The sequence below is a fragment of the Archocentrus centrarchus genome, chromosome 6, assembly GCF_007364275.1.
Source record: "Archocentrus centrarchus isolate MPI-CPG fArcCen1 chromosome 6, fArcCen1, whole genome shotgun sequence".
In the NCBI taxonomy this organism is placed as follows: domain Eukaryota; kingdom Metazoa; phylum Chordata; class Actinopteri; order Cichliformes; family Cichlidae; genus Archocentrus; species Archocentrus centrarchus.
The window spans coordinates 692,563-708,809 of NC_044351.1; the positions used below are offsets into that span (position 1 = coordinate 692,563).

General features: G+C 47.8%; 2 protein-coding genes across 4 annotated transcripts in view; both read right to left on the minus strand.

Annotated features, from left to right (window-relative positions):
* The window catches only part of LOC115781645 (nuclear factor of activated T-cells, cytoplasmic 3-like), a 25,928-nt gene extending 25,515 nt beyond the window's left edge, over positions 1-413 (minus strand). The window contains exon 1 of the mRNA XM_030731420.1: positions 7-413. Within this exon, the coding sequence (XP_030587280.1) occupies positions 7-79 (73 nt within the window). The 5' untranslated portion in view covers positions 80-413. The remainder of the gene's footprint in view (positions 1-6) is intronic.
* A 3,842-nt stretch (positions 414-4,255) lies between these two features.
* Positions 4,256-15,249, minus strand: dus2 (dihydrouridine synthase 2). Of its 3 annotated transcripts, XM_030732312.1 has the most exons (17): positions 15,111-15,182; positions 14,429-14,593; positions 13,973-14,018; positions 13,810-13,901; positions 13,136-13,179; positions 12,768-12,828; positions 12,644-12,691; positions 12,475-12,540; positions 11,304-11,374; positions 10,938-11,024; positions 10,458-10,626; positions 10,212-10,333; positions 9,993-10,133; positions 7,824-7,911; positions 7,665-7,738; positions 5,636-5,911; positions 4,256-4,423 (listed from the first exon to the last, which is right to left on the minus strand). In XM_030732312.1, the coding sequence occupies exons 1-16, from the start codon at positions 15,114-15,116 to the stop codon at positions 5,674-5,676; spliced, it is 1,518 nt and encodes a 505-aa protein (XP_030588172.1). In that variant the 5' UTR covers positions 15,117-15,182; the 3' UTR covers positions 4,256-4,423; positions 5,636-5,673. The 3 variants fall into 3 exon arrangements, with proteins under 3 accessions (XP_030588172.1, XP_030588173.1, XP_030588171.1); XM_030732313.1 differs by having other exon boundaries at positions 4,256-5,911; positions 14,429-14,569; positions 15,111-15,249; XM_030732311.1 differs by having other exon boundaries at positions 4,256-5,911.
* Between the last annotated feature and the right edge of the window lie 998 nt (positions 15,250-16,247).

Consider the following 16,247-nt stretch of genomic DNA (forward strand, 5'->3'; position numbering starts at 1 on the left):
ACGTACCTGCTGCCTGCCTGCCGTCGTCCTCGAAGATGAGTCTGAAGTCCAGCTCCTCCGCGCAGTTTGCTGTGGACATTGAACTGAACGGAGCTGAAAATGTCCCCAGCGGAAGCCGCGCAGCCGACCTGCCTGTCTGCCTGCCTGTCTTTAACGCTGACCTGTCTCACTCACTCCCATCCGACTCGGAGCACAACTCCGTTTAACTGACGCGTAGGGACGTCGGGGTCCGGGCTGAGTCCGGCTGGAGATCGGCGGGCAGCCTGGGAGCGCTCAGTAAACACGGCTGCGGGCTGCGTCGCTCGCGTACCGCGGTCCCATTATCTGCGCAAACTTGCTGTCCTCGCGGCTCCTGCGCGCGCTCACTTTTTACGCTCCTCCAGCTTGATCCCGGTGCTGCCTTCGCGGCCGCCGCGGAAGGGGCAGCACTGTGTTTACGCTTGACGGGGGCCGTTTCGAACTATCCCCGCCACACGTAAAGTGGAACTGCGCGGGGTTTATTTCCTCACGTGAGTGAAAATAAAAACTTTTAAAATTTTTTATAAACCTTAGCTGTGAACACTTAGTGCGGTATGGCGTAGGTGGGTGGGGCGAGTATCAAACAGGAAGTTGATCCTGAACAAAACATGAATACAGCTCGGTGAGAGTTATAGCATCATTCTATTGTATGATGTATTTAAATAATAAATCAGTAAAGAGCTTTTTTCAAAGCTTTGATGTTTTTTCTTTGAATTTTATTTTTAATTAACTGAGGTGCTGTATGAGGAGTGGCAGAGAAGCAGTGGAGTGACTGATGGTGCAGTGGTGATGAGGTCAGACAGGAGTCTGTGGGCTATCATGTTTGTAGATAACACTGTGATCTGCAGGTGGAGGAGAGCCTGGAGAGGTGGAGGTATGCTCTGGAGAGAGGAGGAGCTAAAGTCAGTGGGAGCAAGTCAGAATACACCTGTGAATGAGAGGGAGGCAGGGGGAAAGGTGAACATGCACGGAGCAGAGGGAGTGAAGGTTTAAATACCTGGTAGTCGGGGTGATCTGTGACAGAAGGAGAGCAGCATCTGGACTGACTAAAAGTCTGTTTTTGTAAATACAGCCGTGCTCCAGAGTTTACACACCCTGGCAAAACTTGTGCTTCTTTATAGGCCATTTTCAGCAAATATGAATGATGTTTGACCTTTTTAGGTCATGATGACAGCAGAAACTACCCAAATGACCCTGATCAAAACTTTATACATACCCTGGAAGTGTTGGCATGATAACACACACACACACACACACACACACACACACACACACACACACACACACACAAGTTGACAACAACCTTACCGGCTACAAATGTATATAATGTTTTGATATCTGTAGTGTTTTGATGTGTGTATATGTACATGTGTGTATTGACATTGATATATATATTTTATGTATATAGTGCTTATGTATATGTGTATAGTTTTTTCTTTTCTATTTTAGTTCATTTGTTTTTTACTCATCCTTTTCATTTTTTCTCTATACTGAGCTGCTGTAATGCGCAAATTTCCCCGTCGTGGGATCATTACAGTTTTATCTTATCTTAATATGCCAGACAGCACAGAGACGAGCCTCCAAACGTCTGCAGCAAAGTTATTTGGAGAGAAGAGACCAAAATTAAAGTTTTGGCCACAACCATAAACGCTACATTTGGAGAGGAGTCAACAAGGCCTGTGATCACCGTCCCTGCTGTGAAACACGCAGGTGGAGCGCTGATGTTTTGGGGATGTGTGAGCTGTGCAGGGAACTCAGTCAGAATTGATGGCAAGATGAACGCAGCTTGTTATCAGAAAATACTGGAGGAAAATTTGCACTCATCAGCCTGAAAGCTGCTCATGGGACACACTTTGTTCCAACATGACAATGATCCAACACACACGGCTGAGTCAGCTTGCCGCTGGCTATGGCAGGCCGTCTCAGTCTCACTGAGCCACTTTGGGGAGATCTCAAACATGCAGCCCAGAAGTTACAGGAACTGGAGGCATGGAGAGCGGGCAGCTCAGTGCTCATCCACAGCAACCACAAAACACTTCAGGCTGTCACTGATGCTACAGGAGGCGATGCGCGGTATGTAAACTTCACACCAGAGGCATGTAGGTCATTGCTGCTGTCATTATGGTTTAAATAAAAACACAATGATAAACCACCAACTTCAAACATTTGTGTTATTATTCATATTCTCTGAAAAAGGGCCACAAAAGTCACGAGTTCTGCCAGGGTGTGTAAGCTCTGGAGCACAACTCTGTAGCCTATATTACACTTATTACTGCCTGTGTTTTATCTGCATGTCCTATAATTCATGGACAGAAGGATCATTATAGAGCATATAACCCTAAATTGAGGCGGTCTCAGCATGCAAAACTAAATTCTGTTATTAATGTTTTGGGCACAGAAATTGCTGCTCCTGTGTGCCAGCTGTTCGTGATATTGTAGTATCTCTTGCATGCACACTGCAGCTGATCTTGCACTTCCTTTTTCAGCTGTGAGACGTTAGTTTCCTGTGTGGCCTCACCCAGGTTCTTCTTGTTTTCCCCTGACAGAAAGCTGCTCGCTGCTTTTCAAACCCTCCGCAGGCTCTTCGCGTCCTTTCACAGCAGCTTCTTTCTGAATATTTAAAGACGCGCAGCTTTACGCTGCAGCTTCGGCGGCTCTTCTCTGAGCGCAGCAGGCTCCTGGTAGCCGTATTTCCCAGCGCCTCTGAAGACCTCATCAGACCGCCCCTTGTGACGTCACAGCAGGCTGTCCTCACCTCACAGGTTCAGCTCAGGACTTGATGGGACTCGTTAAACGTTTGGGAATTAAGGGGCGGTTTTATTTTAACACGTCTTTGCGTGTCGCTCTTCTGAGTCCAGACGCTCCAAGCCCCGCCCACACCGAGGCAGGAGTGAGAAAACAGGTCAAACCTAAACGGACCTGCAGGACGCTGGAACATGCAAAACTGCATGAATTCATTAGAGGCTGGGAAACCTGACGGTTCATGCCCGGACCCCGGGTCCACGCGTGGGTTAGGGTGCCCAGGTGTGCCTCATTATTAGGTGTGCACAGCACTGGTAGCCCCTGGCCTCCACATCAGTGACGTGATTACTGACAGAACAGAAGCTGAAAAAACTGCCATATGTTTAAAAAATGGGGATAATTCCTTCGCAAACTTTCGCTTTCACGTGTGCCTTTAAAATAAAAAGGTGGGAAACTCGTGCTTAAATAAATGACAGTGTATCAGAGGTCCTTCACTCCTCAGATTAAGAATGTCTTTTCTGAGGGTCCTAAAACATTAATTATGAATTAATGCAACCACTGAACTGTTGGTGCTTGATGTGCTGTTCCAGATTTATAAAAAAACAGAAAAAGGAGCAGAAGCACAGAGAAGATGGACATAACCACCCTGCCACCAGACCGAATTTTGAAGCTTCAGTCTGAACTTTTTTGGCTGCCACCGTATTTGTTAGCTGGACCCAGAAGTGATCATATTTGGACAAGCGGGAGGAGTACTAACTTCTCAACTATTAGCAACTAGCTGCATTCAGCGACTGGATCCATTACAGGGATAGAGACCTGCTAATTCATGCTAAAATAAAATTTCACTCATCTAAAGCTCCGCCTTCTTGAACAGCAGTCATGTGATTGGTCAGATCATTGCATTAAAAATGCTCCAAAAGGCTCCAACAGCACAAACATGGTCCAGAGGTCCGGTTAGCTGAGGGGGAGCCTAGCAGACAGCTAGCAGCTACAGCCACCTGTGTCACCATCCACCTGTCAGACAGAGGCCACGCCCCCAATAATGCAAACTTTAAATCTGTGTACAATGTAAACGGCCTCTCCCCCCATAGCTGTTATGAAGGAGGAAATTAGCCATAGCGACCAAACCAGTTTCTGTGTGAGGCTGTAAACACGTTTATTTCTGCTGTGAAGTTTTAACATGGGAGTCTATGGGGCTCACAGTGGAGCCCCTGCTGGATGTCAGAGGAACTGCAGGTTCAGAGGGTGCTGCCTGAGGAGGAGGTCTGAAAACACAGTCAGCTGTAAGCCCAGTCATATTTTTGAGTTTAGAAATGTTGCTGCCAGTTTATCTAATGCTGCCTTTCCTTTAGTTTTCATGCAGAGGTGAGACGGTTATGATTCCCTTTTTGAATGTGCAGAAAGTTTTGAACATGAGCGGAAATCCTGCTAAAACACAGCCCATCAAAGCTTAATGATTCATCACTGAGAGGAAAAGGAGCCACGTACACGTTAGTTCAGGAGGAAAGCTCTTTAATATCGGTGAGCATACATGAATGAAAGGAAACGTCTGGATTATTTCTGTTAGTTTTGGTGTCTTTAAGCCTGTTTGGGCGTCATTATGAACAGCTCAGCTCTTTGAGTACAGACCCACCAGCATCCTCCAGGATGCTTTCAATTAAACCTGCAGAAGAAGAAAAGCACAGGTCGTTCCTTTGGGCACGAAAATCAAACAGAGTGGATTTTAAACCTGAAAACATTTACAAAAAAGAACGAGAGGTCGATACAAGTTTACCAGTCAGAGTTTACAGTGACTGTGAAGCCAAAGACATCAGCTCGCTCTTCTTAATCAGACTGAGGCGAGCTTTAAACTTTTAAGGCTCTTCCAGAAATCAGGAATAAAAGAAAGAAGCTGCTCTTAAGGCACCGCCATAAAAACTGCTTACTGAAACACCTGAAATGAGTCACCTTTAATGGAAAAAGTTGAGTGCTGCCCTCTTGTGACTGCGAATCCACATCTGAACCTTTTTCACAGCTTTCACTTTTATTCATCACAGCACTGAGAAACCGACACGTAGATGCAGCACCGGGCCTGACGGACTCGTCTGCCGCTCTCACTTCCTGTCAGACTCTGAAAACTAAACTGGTTTAATCACCTGATTTTTGTACATCACTAAAAGCAGCTGCAGAATTATCTTTATTCCAGGATCCAGCTCACATCCTCGGCCTTTCCTACAGATCCGAGCTCTTAAAGCATCGTTCACCTGCCACAGGACGCAGGCTGGGTGATCTTTACAGGTGTGAAACGCTCGTGCTGCACTCAGGAAGTGGCCGTTTGTGCCAGCTCTGTTTTATCTCTTCACTTTCGTACTCTAACAGTTGTTTTGTTCATTGTGCCCTGCTTAGGTGTAACCCTAAGGGTCAGGGTTAGGGCGGGCAGGAGATGAGCTGCTGTAACTCATTTCCTGTGTGAAAATGTTGATTTACAGCCCCACCCTCACCTGTGGCCCAGAGCTCTGAGTAATGACGGAAAGAATGAGATCGCAGACAAAAGCAGCAGAGAAGAGTGTCCCCCGGGGGGGAAGGGGGTGCTCTGTCTCCACAGACCTGTGTGCATTAGGAGGCGTGGCTCCTCTGAGCTGGATGGCGGCCACCTTGAGGCAGCCTCCACAGGAGGATCAGAGTGCTATTATCATTAGGGCTTCATGGCTTAATGGCACACTTAATGGGACTAAAGGATGGGTGCTTTTGGAGCCGTGAGGTTGAAACGTGTGCCGTGTTACCAGGTTTCAAAAATATACTTTGAATCAGAGCAAAACAAAGTGAAACATAAAGGCAGCTCCTGCTCCTGAGGTCATTTTGGATGAAGCGTGCAGGGCAGTCCCAGCAGACTCACAAAGGAAGCACCGACGTCGTCATTGGAGACTCTCCCGCTCACTCGGAGGCGGAGCCGCCGTTCGTCACCACAGCAACCACTGAGGTTTCCTGCAGGACGTCGCCTACGTGCCGTTTCCTGCTCCTCTCTTCCTCTGCGGTGCCGTTCGCCTTCCCCTCCCTCTTCCTCTTGCAGACCAGGCCGGAGTCTTCCTCACCGATGCGACCCTCCGGTATTCCCAGGACTCGCAGGCAGACGATGGCGGCAGCTTGCTCTGCGAACTTCTTTGACTTCTCCCTGAAAGACGGTGAGAGAGGTTTACCAATAATCCCAATAATCATACAGTAACTCTGTGCTTGGATCTGAAATCATGGCTGTGTTTCCAGCTTAATTGAAATTCACCTCAATTTCCTCTTGTGTCATTTCAAAATGTCACGCGAGGACAACAGCGTCTACGTCAGGAGCCCCTATGAAAGCATCTATTTTCACACTTTCAGCTGTGCCTGCCGCGTGAAGCTAATGTGGTCAAAACTGTAGGAAGGTGGGCTCAACCACACGACACGTCATAACTGTAGGAAATGAATGAGCACAGATATTTGTGAAGAGGCGGGAACGCTCAGAGCCAGCTTATTCCACACGCTGACATTTGTCTGCTTAAAGACGACTCAGCGAGACGGAGTTTCCTCCTTTTTAAGCTCTCCTCAGCACTCCAGACTCTTCACAGCTGAGTCTGCAGGAGTCCTGTCGGCTTTAGGAACTTTGTGAAGGGGAGGACTTTACTTTGGGAGTAAAAGCGAGTAGAATCTTCATTGATGCAAGGATCAAATCAGCCAATCATATGGCAGCAATCCAATGCGTTTAGGTATGTAGACGTATTTAAGACAACCTGCCGATGTGATTTAAGTCTGAGCGTTGCAGGGTCGTTGGTGCCAGGCTGATCTGCTGACATCACAACTATCATCAGAGTTTAGAGAGAAAAGATCCAGTGAGCAGCGGGTCTCCTCTGCCTCAGAGGTCAGAGGTCAGAGCAGAAAGATCAGACTGCTTCTAGCTGACAGGAAGGAAACAGCACTCGTTACAACCAAGGTGTGCAGAAGAGCACAGCTCAGCTGCTCCTGTCAGCTAAGAACAGGAAACTGAGGCTGCAGGCTCACGGGAGGACTGGAGAAAGGTCTCCTGGTCTGAGGAGTCTCGATTTCTGCTGCAGCGGTCAGGAGGTCAGAGTTTGGTGGACACAGCATGGATCCATCCTGCCGTTCAGGCTGTTGGTGGAGTGATGGTGTGGGGGTTATTTTCCTGGCACACTCTGGGCCCCTCAGTACCAACTGAGCACCGTTTAAACCCCATAGCCTCCCTGAGTGTTGCCGCTGACCCCCCTTTATGACCCCAGTGTGCCATCATCTGATGGCTGCTTCCAGCATCTTACTGAATCTTTGTCACAAAGAATTAAGACAGTTCTGAATGCAAAGGGGTCCAACCCAATCCCAGCATGAAGCACTTTATTAGGCACATCTGTGACATTTCTTTCTTTAAGCTGCTACAATTTCGGTTTCTGGTCGCACTGATTTTACTTCAGATTCATCACTGATGAAGGTGATGGTGTACAGCAGCACAGAGCAGAGCAGGCATCAGTGACCTGAAACAGGTGGAGGCTAAAACCAGCTTAACTGGAGCAGCCAGTTGGAGATTTGGTAGTTGGACACGAAGAAGGGCCTCAGCTGTTCCCCAGCACTGTGACTAAACCCGACTCCATAACCATCTCATCCTTTTTTGAAAAGTGCCTCGTCTCTGGATTTAACCAGTCAGCATGCAGCCCTACCAGGAGACTCTCAGAGCTGCTCACAAGAACAGGAAGTACTCCTTCCCGCCCCTGAAAGACGTCCCACAGGGAGGACGAGATGCAGGCCGCCCAGAAGCAGCATTCGTGTGGAGGGAAACGGCCTCATGTGAACCTGGCTGCTGTTTTAGCACAATCGTGACCTCGCCATGACCGAACACAGATACAGAGGGCAGAAGGCCACGCCCCCTGAGCACTGACGTTTGTACTGACCACAGTGAAGATCTGTACTTCTTCTGTGCTACGGTCACCGTGGACTGAAAGGCTCGGTCCTGAGAGCGCTGCACCTGAAACACAGTACACACAAACATGTCTGACTCATTCACGTCGTCCTGCTCGGGAACCGGCCCGAAGAGCTTCCATTTTTCTCACCGTCTCGTACAGCGGCTGCTCCAGTTTCTCCTTGCGGCTCCACTCCAGCAGGAACATTTTCGGAGTGATGTGAGGGGGATACTCCCTCCTGCAACCAAACACACAGCAGTCAACGTGACACGAAAAAAAATGCTTGCATAAAGACACATTAGGTTTTATACACAGTAAAATATCAGAAGTCCCAACGAGCTTCGTGTATGACGTCAAATATCAGAATCAAATCTGAGGAGCATCCACACAGGCAGCGACCCGGCTCATCCTCGGTGTGTCGGTCAGTACCGCTGCTCCTGGCGCCCACTCACACACAGAGCGCTAAGTTTATGGAAGATGTGAGACTGACTGGGTTACTGCTATTAAGGGGAGTGTCTGAACCTACCTGAGCAGGTGTTAGTGCCTAAACATAACCTAAAGGTGAGGTGAAAGTTAAAAGTAAATGAAAAGAAAGTAATCAAACAGACTAAAGGTCTCAACAGGGCGTGAACCAGGCTGGGTGTGAACCGTCATCACACCTCCAGCCTCCTTAGTGCGGGCGTAGCACGATGCTAAAAGACATCTTACACGTAGTGGGGAGAGGACGCCTGGTTCACAGCAGAGTGTTAAGCAGCTGGCACGAGAATCAGCACCTCCATGGTCCTCAGCCGGAAAAGGGTGGAGTGCCCTCTCTGGCTCAGGGACGAATTCCTGCCCCAGGTGGAGGAGTTCAAGTATCTTGGGGTCTTGTTCACGAGTGACGAGAAGGGAGCGGGAGATCGATAGACGGATCGGGGCTGCGTCTGCAGGGATGTGGATGCTGCACCGGTCTGTGGTGGTGAAGAGGGAGCTGAGCGTAAAAGCAAGGCTCTCGATTTACCGGTCCGTCTATATCCTTACCCTCACCTATGGCCACGAGCTTTGGGTAGAGACCAAAAAAATCCATCCATCCATTCACTTCTGCTTATCCTGTTGAGGGTCGCAGGGGGGCTGGAGCCTATCCCAGCTGACCGAGGGCGAGAGGCAGCGTACACCCTGAACGGGTCGGCAGCCTGTGGCAGGGCCAACACAGAGAGACTGACAATCACCCACACTCACATTCATGCTCTCATTCACACCTCATTCACACCTAGAGTTTCCAATTAACCTAACCCCAGTAAGTGCACGTCTTTGGACTGTGGGAGGAAACCCACGCAAGCACAGGGAGAACATGCAAACTCCACACAGAGAGAGGGAGGGGCCTGGGACCTTCCAGATGGTATTCTAACTGTGAGGCAGCAGTGCTAACCACTGTGCCACCGTGCTGCCCAACCCAAAAAATGAGATCATGAACACAAGCAGCAGAAATGAGCTTCCTCTGAAGGGTGGCTGGCCTCTCCCTTAGGGATGGGTGAGGGGTGCAGCCATTTAGGAGGAGCTCAGAGTAGAGCCACTGCTCCTTCACATCGAGAGGAGCCAGTTGAGGTGGTTCAGGCATCTGATTAGGATGCCTCCTGGGTGAGGTGTTCCGGGCATGTCCTACTGTGAGGAGGCCCCGTGGCAGACCCAGGACAGGCTGGAGAGATTATATCTCTTAGCTGGTCTGGGAACATCTTGGGGTCCCCCCGGATGAGCTGGTGGAGGTGGCTGGAGAGCGGGAGGTCTGGGCTTCTCTGCAGAGGCTGCTGCCCCCGCAACCCGGCCCCAGATAAGAGAAAAAAAAAAGATGGATGGATGTGCAATAATAAATTCTGATTTTTCTGATATCAAAGTCACAAGTTTACAAAAAAGCAAAGCTGCGTTTTAGACGAGGAAGAACTCGGCTTCACTTTTTAAGGTAAAATGAAAAACCAAAGTTATCCAAACTGCTGGATTGTGTTTGTGTTATTAAAGTAGACATCGAGCCACGAGCTCGTGTTCATTCAAATGAGTCACAGCTCGATAACCACGGCTGCTTACAGAACCTCATCACTACACCTGGAAAATGTGCCCTGCCACTTTGTGTACCTGCTTTCAACGTCTTGCTGTGAGCCCCCAGTTTAAGAACCGTAAAACTCGTCTCCTGCTGTAAACGAGGAGCTGAAATGTGTATGTGAATGCGTGCGAGGATGGAGAGTCTCATTATCGTGGCAGCGTATCGTACCACATGAACCGTGCGTACTCTGAGCTCTGATGAGTTTCACATTTTGTCCTTTTGAACGCTGACGGACACAAACTCACCGTTCGAACTTGACAGCCATGGTGGTGACATCACCATCGGTGACGGGTCGCTCCGGCTGGCTGCTGCTCTGCAGGGCGTCCCTCCTGGCCCGCAGCTGTTCCTGAGTCTGCTGGTAAAACCCCTGCTGCCCGTACGCCTCGCTGCAAGATGCCAGCACCACATCACATTATATCACACCCACCTCACAGATACCAGACTCATTAAAACAAGTCCCGCACCTCAACTCGGCGTTGGTCTGAGCCGCCTGCACCTGCTTCCCCAGGGGAGACTCCACCTTGTCTCTGAGCATCTGACACAGACAGTACTTTGTGTTGAAGGCGTTGTTGTCGTACCGGATCGCCTGTGAGACATCGATATTTATGGTAATCGACACCACCTAAACACGCTCCTCCAAAGTGAGAATTTTATTCCATATCTTTATGAGCTGAATTTCAAACATCTCCCTGCAGCAACGACAGACTCACATATCTGAGGTATTCCTCCATGACCTTCTCCAAAGGAAGTGCTCCCTGGCTGCGGAACACCGATGCGTTCCACATGGCGGCGCGGGCCAGCATGACCGACGAGGCGCCCGTCGCCTTTCTGAACACCTCTATGTCGGCGCTGGTCTTCACGTGATCCAGAGAACCGCCACTGAAGGAGAGACGGGACAGCGGCTGGGTTTGGTCACTCAAGTTCTTTGTGGTGCATTTGGGGACACTGGGATCTAACAGTTTTCAGGTAACAGCTCAGTATAAATCTCTTCACAGGAAGATGGGCTTATGAGATCTTCCTTTAAATCACATCTGTTTAAAATCAAAAGACTCAGAGGAGGGGCCATTTTAATGTAACTGAGCAGAACTTATCATAAGTTAACGTGGAGTCGGAGGGAGGGACAGAATCCCACAGCAGGAAAAAGAAGCTCTCTGGTCACAACAAACACAGCCGTGCTGACTGTTACTCACTTTGCGATGACGGGGATGGAGACGGCCTGAGCGACGGCCTGAATGTAATCGCAGTGGACGGGATGTCTGGGACGCTCCTCCTTAAACCTGCACACCAACAACACGAAGACGTGAGCTGCAACCAGGAGAAATCCAGCACGAAGCAGCTCAAGCTCTGGGATCCCACATCTCCTGTAAAATCCTCCTCCTCACCCACAAATCCCTACACGGTCCAGTATTCATCCGACCTTCTCCTTCCCTGCACCCCCACAGATGAAGGCTCAATCATAGTTACTGATTGTGTCTAAGAGCTGCACGAATGGATGAAACTATTGTGTTTCTCCACGACTCTGAAGTTTTCACACTCCTGATAATCGAGCAGTTTACCTGCCGTGAACGGCGACGGCAGCAACACCGGTCTTCTCGATCCTGCGGACCAGATTGACCGTTTCCTCCAGCTGGAAGCACAAAGCAGTGAAGATAAAACATCTGTTCTTTCTGCTTCATACATGAAAACATATTTGCCCCCTTCCTGATTCTCATTTTTCTGCACATTTGTCACATGCTTCAGATCCACAGGACAGTTCCAGTAAATGAAGGTTTTGGAGCGGCCGAGTCAAAGTGTGGACTTAAATCAGACTGAGGTGCTTTGACCTTAAACAGGCCGTTCATGCTGGAAAACCCTCCAATGAGGCTGAATTTAAACAATCCTGCAAAGAAGAGTGGGCCAGAGTTCCTCCACAGAAACACTCACTGACAGGTATCACCAACACCTGACTGCAGCTCCTGCTGCTGAGGGTGGAACAGCCAGGTATCAGGTTTAGGGGTGATGACTTTCTTGTATTTGTTCAGGTTATTTATTTTTGTCTATTATTAAAATTAGTTTGATGATCTAAGACAGCTGGGACAGGCTCCAGCCCCCCCATGACCAGGACTTCTGGTTTTTATTGGCTGCAGTTTGGTGTCAGCATGTCTGCCTGCCAACCAGCACATCTTAGCCACAAATTATCTTTGTTTTTGTTCAGCCAGTGAAAGAAAACTGAAGAAAAACAGCAAAGAGAACATGATTGGGCGGGTGGGCGGCCTACAGCCCGCCTCCAACGAGTGATGAGACATCTCTGTGCATCTCTGTGAGCGAGCGCAGGGCTGCGACTGCTCGGTGCAACAAGTCAAACATGCATCTGCAGACCCTGATTCCTGTTCTTCAGCTGCTGCATGTTGCCACATGCTGCACGAGGAAACCATAGAGGAGGTGGTGAGTGTGCTAAAACAAGGCCGTGTGCAAAATCTGCAGGGCATTCATTTTAAGGATGCTCACACGAGCTTTTTAAGCATAAAAAAAATTAAAAATAAACAAGTATGTATGTTTAATGAGCTGAAACTCCTCCACAGTGCACCGGGGTGTGAGCCGATTATTGACTGGTTTAAATTAAAAGCAGAAAACACTGAAAAAAATCTAATATATGCAAACAAAACCAAAACTATAGACGTATGAATAAGATAACGGACTGAGTTTATGAGAGGCTGGAGGTAAGGAAGTGAAGCGTTCACGTCTTACTGAAGGCAGGATTCGGATTTTACACGTCACCGGGATGGAAACCCCCGTCACGAGCTTCTTCAGGATCTACGGCGAAGACCAAAGTTATTTTTAGGAGAGAAGGAATTAAAATTAAAATTCCTTTGATCCCGACACAATCACAGTTATTCTCATTTTTTAGAGAACTCACGGCTTCGATCTTCTCAGGATCCGACAGGAGAGCCGCTCCCATCCCGCCCTACAAGACAGCAGAGGTCAGAGGTCAGCCACAGGGACAGAGGGTCAGAGCTTCAGCAGGACGAGACCGGACTCACCTTAGTGGAATATTCCTTCGGACAGCCCATGTTCACATCGACAGCAGCCACATCGCTCTCCCTGTGACAAAGCAGAATAACCAGCCAAACTCAGCGTTGCATCATGTGATACTGAACAGCTTCAGATTACCTTTGACAGTGTTCTCAGTCACATTAGCCCAACCCGAGGTCATCTGCTCTGCTTTTAAAACCCATGGAAGAGTTTAAAGGTGACCTGTGATGCTCGTTTCCAGCTCCATGTTTGTATCTTTGGGCTGTGGCAGAGAAGCTGTGCCTGAGCCACAGGTGGGGTTAGGGTTAGTCCTAATCCTTACTGGGGCCCTGGTGACAACTAAAAGCAACGAGGAGAAATCAGAATGTGAACTCACACGAGTCGGGCCACTGCCAACGCCCTGTCCGGGTCAGCGGTTCCCTAAAGGACAAAGACAGACTCAGTGGCTGGAGGTAGCGCTTACATACTGTTCGTGCCTTCACAGGGAGAGGGTATTTTTTTAGGTTTTACAGCACCCACACACACTGTTCTCACTGTAGCATAAAACCAGTACACCCAAAACCATCTGAATAAATATGGAAGCAGCACCTGCACAACAGAATAAACTTCTACGTATTCTCATTTTTGTGTATTTTGGGGTAAGTCATCAAATTTTGAGCTAAAGAAAATTACATTTAAGTTTTTTGACTGTTATTTTTTGTGGAAATGGGTCCAATTTGCCCAAAACAGCACGTCAGTGTTAAATACAGGAGCACAGAGACATGAGAAAGACCTGCATTCATCCTCCTTAATGAGCATCCTCTCTCTGTTCTAGCTGTGTGAGCAGCTCCCTAAAGATGCACATCAATCGCTTGATGCTTTTGTTCTTGGAGTTTTCCTCACAAACAGACGCTCTCTGCAGAGGACCCTTCAGACTCATTAATGCCACCACGAGCAAGAAGAACAAAGCAAAGGAAGTCATCATGTTTACACAGTTTTTTCTGCACATCAGTGTTTGTTTCTAAAATCATCACGCTGCGATTCTGCTCGATTTAAAGTTTCCGGTCTCACCATCTGGAAGACGACTCGGTCCTTCTCCCTCTCGCAGGTCCTGAACATCACCCGGTCGTCCGGAGCGACGAAATCCACCGTCTCCAGCACCTCTGACATGCACGCAGGGTTATAAGACATGCTGTCTGAATGAACAGCTGCTATGAAGCATAGACATTCTTACCGTTGACCACCCTCTGACACTGGGCCATTTTGATGTCGATCAGCTCCTGGAACAGACACCAAAGGGTTAAAGGGGACCTGCTCTGCTCCCCTTATTTCCTATCATACACGTTCCTGCTAAACATGGACAAAGTTTCATCCGATTGCTCTAAACACTCAATTTTAAAGTTTTTTCCTCAAGCTTTGCTCTGTATGACGTCATGAAGGGGCTATAAGCACACAGCCAATCAAAGTTTCTGTTTATATGGGGCAGGGGCAGTGGGAGGAGCTAAAACTCCTTGTTTTAGACACAGGATGAACTGCACCAAGTCCAGCATGAGACACATGAGGATGATTTTGAATTGTAAATCATGCAAAGCTACTCTAGTCGAGTTCATTCAAAAATAACCGGACCTGTTCTGCCGGAAACGCGCAGATGGTCAGTGTTATGTATCGGAGGTGCAGCGCCTGTCCTCACCTCGCAGTAAACCACGTCAGCTCCGTAGTCCAGCGCCAGTAGCCTCATGGGCAGAGTCCCCACCCGGACCATGGGGGCCAGGGCGGTGATGTTACTGAAGCTCAGCCGGCCTGCTGCCATCGTGGCGGCTCGGTGCTCCTCCTGCCAACAGTCACAGAGACCCCTCTAAAACGCATTTCACAACACGAAACTCCCTTTAAAAAGCGGCTGACTTAAGGCGGCTTCAGTTCTACGCAAAGCGCACATAACTGAGAAAAAATACATTAAAGGTATTAATGAATTAATAACTGCTACACAATACAACACAAACAGCAGCAAACCTACGTTTTAGTGTTGCTTTCGATAAACTAGCTTCTCCTACAGCTCATCAGATTTGGTCAGATGAGCAGACCTAAAGTTAGCATTTCACTTAAATATATTCCATTATCTGCAAACTATCAATGCCGAATTCACCTTCGTAAGATGCTGTTTTGTAGAAACGTTGTATTTATGCTCACTGGCGTCTTTCCGATAGCTGACAAGCGAGAAACTCTTTAACTGCAGTTTTTCTGAATGGAGTTTGATGGCGCGGATCGAGGCTAGCTAGCTAAGCTATGTTCGCGTTAATGTCGCAGCTGCGCTCAAACAAACAGGTTCATGTATGCGTTTCATTTAATTTATTACATTTAATTTAAAGCTTTACCGGCATCAGCTGACGACAGCACCTCTCGCGCTCATATGCTGGAAAATAAAGCGTGCTTCTGTTTAAACTTCCTGTTTAGATCTCTACGTCATCACGTCGTTAGCTGTCGCAACACGTTTAGTACAATTCCGCAGCAGCGATACTTTTTCAAATTTAAAATGAAAAAATACATAAAAATAATAATAGTGGTGGGATATTCTGAGGAAAACCTAAAGAAAAAATAAATAAAATCAGAATACTCTCTGAGGTGAAAGAGGCCCAAAAATGTATGATTATTAAAAAAAAAAGATCAATTTAATAAGTAAAATGTATGCCCCATTTTATTCTTGTTGATTTACCACTCTTAATTTGAAAGATTCAGGGAGAATCACTTTCAGTCTCCTGCTCCATCATTTCCGGGCTCCACCTCTAGCATTGCGCCGAAAGATGCACACATCAGTCCGTGTCCTCTTCATTCTGGATTTATTGCGCTGCTATAGTTATTTTCTCATTTTTATAAAACAGTGCAGTAACACATGCTGTGTGATGAGCCCACTGTGAACACAGGAAGCGCGAACGTGTCTGACAGCAGCTATAGTTCCCAGTAGCCCCCTCTACTGGTGGAGCCTACCTGAAATTTCTTTTACAAGCAGATAACGGCCAGCAGGGGGCGCCTCCTCTGGCTGCAGAAACAGCTCAGATTGTGCAGAAGTCGATGGTGAAACAGCTCCCTTGCTCTGAGACCACAGTAAACATTTTCCTGATGAGGTTACGATCTTAATCGTTAGTTTTAAGTCTCATTCAGAAAAACATTAAAGTAATTTAGTAAATTATGTCTTATTAGCTTCAAAAAAGGAGCAAAAATATGGATTAATTTAGGGTGGCGCCACCTCGTGACTGGTATCCATCAGTCTGTCAGTTAGTTGCTCTACTCTCAGCTCACTTTGAGAAGAGGACCATGAGATACTCGAACTTCTCCCCAAAATCAACAGCAAGCCTCAGACTCACAATCTGAGGGATTCGAAATCTTTTGGGATTATGACTCATTAATTGCATTGACTGTTGTTTACTGGATATTGCTAAATGGTGTGCCACAAAACAAATGAGTTAAAGTCTAAAAGGGCAGTCAGAGAAAAGTTAACACTAGCTCTTAATGTT

Excerpts from the sequence above, each read along its gene's own strand:
- dus2 (XM_030732312.1), bottom strand. Across the intron at positions 13,180-13,809 it reads ACCGAGTCGTCTTCCAGATG|GGAACCGCTGACCCGGACAG; the intron begins GTGAGACCGGAA and ends TTTGTCCTTTAG. Across the intron at positions 10,134-10,211 it reads CAGACCAACGCCGAGTTGAG|CGAGGCGTACGGGCAGCAGG; the intron begins GTGCGGGACTTG and ends GGCATCTTGCAG.